Genomic DNA, 918 nt, shown 5'->3' on the forward strand with positions numbered 1-918 from the left:
GGTAATGAGCGCCCCGCACCCGCCCCTGCCGACGAACCAAGCCCAGTCCCCGCCGCGCGGGGCCGCGCCGCGTCCCGCCGCGCCTGGGCCGCGCTGGCGTGCGTAGCATACCCTGCCAGCTGCGCCGCCGGCGCCGCCGCCGCTCCTCGCCCAAGCGCCGGTGCCGCGCGAGCCCGCGCCGCCGCCATGGCCGCTTGCGCGTGTGCCAGCACCTGCGCCTGCGCCTGCGCGGCGGCGGCCGCCGCGGCGTCCGCCTGCAGGCCCGCCGCCGCCTGCTGCAACGCCGCCACGATCTCTTCGAACGCGGGGCGGTCCCGCGGCGCGGCGGCCCAGCAGCGCTGGGCCAGGGCGGCGTATGGCCGTGGGGTGCCGGGCGGGAAGGTGGGGCGGGCGCCGTGGTTGAGCACTGCGTCGATGACGACCTCGCGGGTGAGGCCGTGGAAAGGGCGGCTGCCAGTGTAGATCTTTGGGGGTTGGCAGCAGGGGCGTGGCGTATCGCGGGGTGAGGGGTGGAAGGCGAGGGGCTGGTGATCAGGGGTTAGAGGGTTTGAGGGCGGCCGGGCGTGAGAATCGGAGGGCGGCCGGGGGCGCGGGTCGCTGCGCGGGCGGGTGGGTGCTGGGGGGCGGCAGCCGGCCGGGTGCTGGATGGGGTGGGCGCGGCGATGGGGGCCGTGCGCCGGGCCGGGCTGGCTGGCCACCAGCAGTGATAAGAGGCATGAGGCACCTCGCCGCTCCTGCCTCGGCCCCTACCGTCTGTGTGAGCAGCAGCGATTTTCGCGCGCACCTCCCACATGAGCACCCCAAAGGCGTAGACGTCGACCGCTGTGGTGAGCTGTGACCCGGCCTTGAACATCTCAGGGGCCAGGTGCGTCACGGTGCCTGTAGGGGAGAGGTGGCAAGGGGGGGTGAGGGTGCCAG

General features: G+C 75.4%; 1 protein-coding gene across 1 annotated transcript in view; it reads right to left on the minus strand.

Moving 5' to 3' along the window:
- The window catches only part of MNEG_10142 (hypothetical protein), a gene marked incomplete at both ends in the record, with an annotated part of 2845 nt that overhangs the window by 478 nt on the left and 1449 nt on the right, over positions 1-918 (minus strand). Inside the window, 2 exons of the mRNA XM_014041386.1 lie at positions 20-524; positions 785-879. Of these exons, the coding sequence (XP_013896840.1) occupies positions 20-524; positions 785-879 (600 nt within the window). The remainder of the gene's footprint in view (positions 1-19; positions 525-784; positions 880-918) is intronic.

Source organism: Monoraphidium neglectum (genome assembly GCF_000611645.1).
Source record: "Monoraphidium neglectum strain SAG 48.87 unplaced genomic scaffold scaffold02197, whole genome shotgun sequence".
NCBI lineage: Eukaryota > Viridiplantae > Chlorophyta > Chlorophyceae > Sphaeropleales > Selenastraceae > Monoraphidium > Monoraphidium neglectum.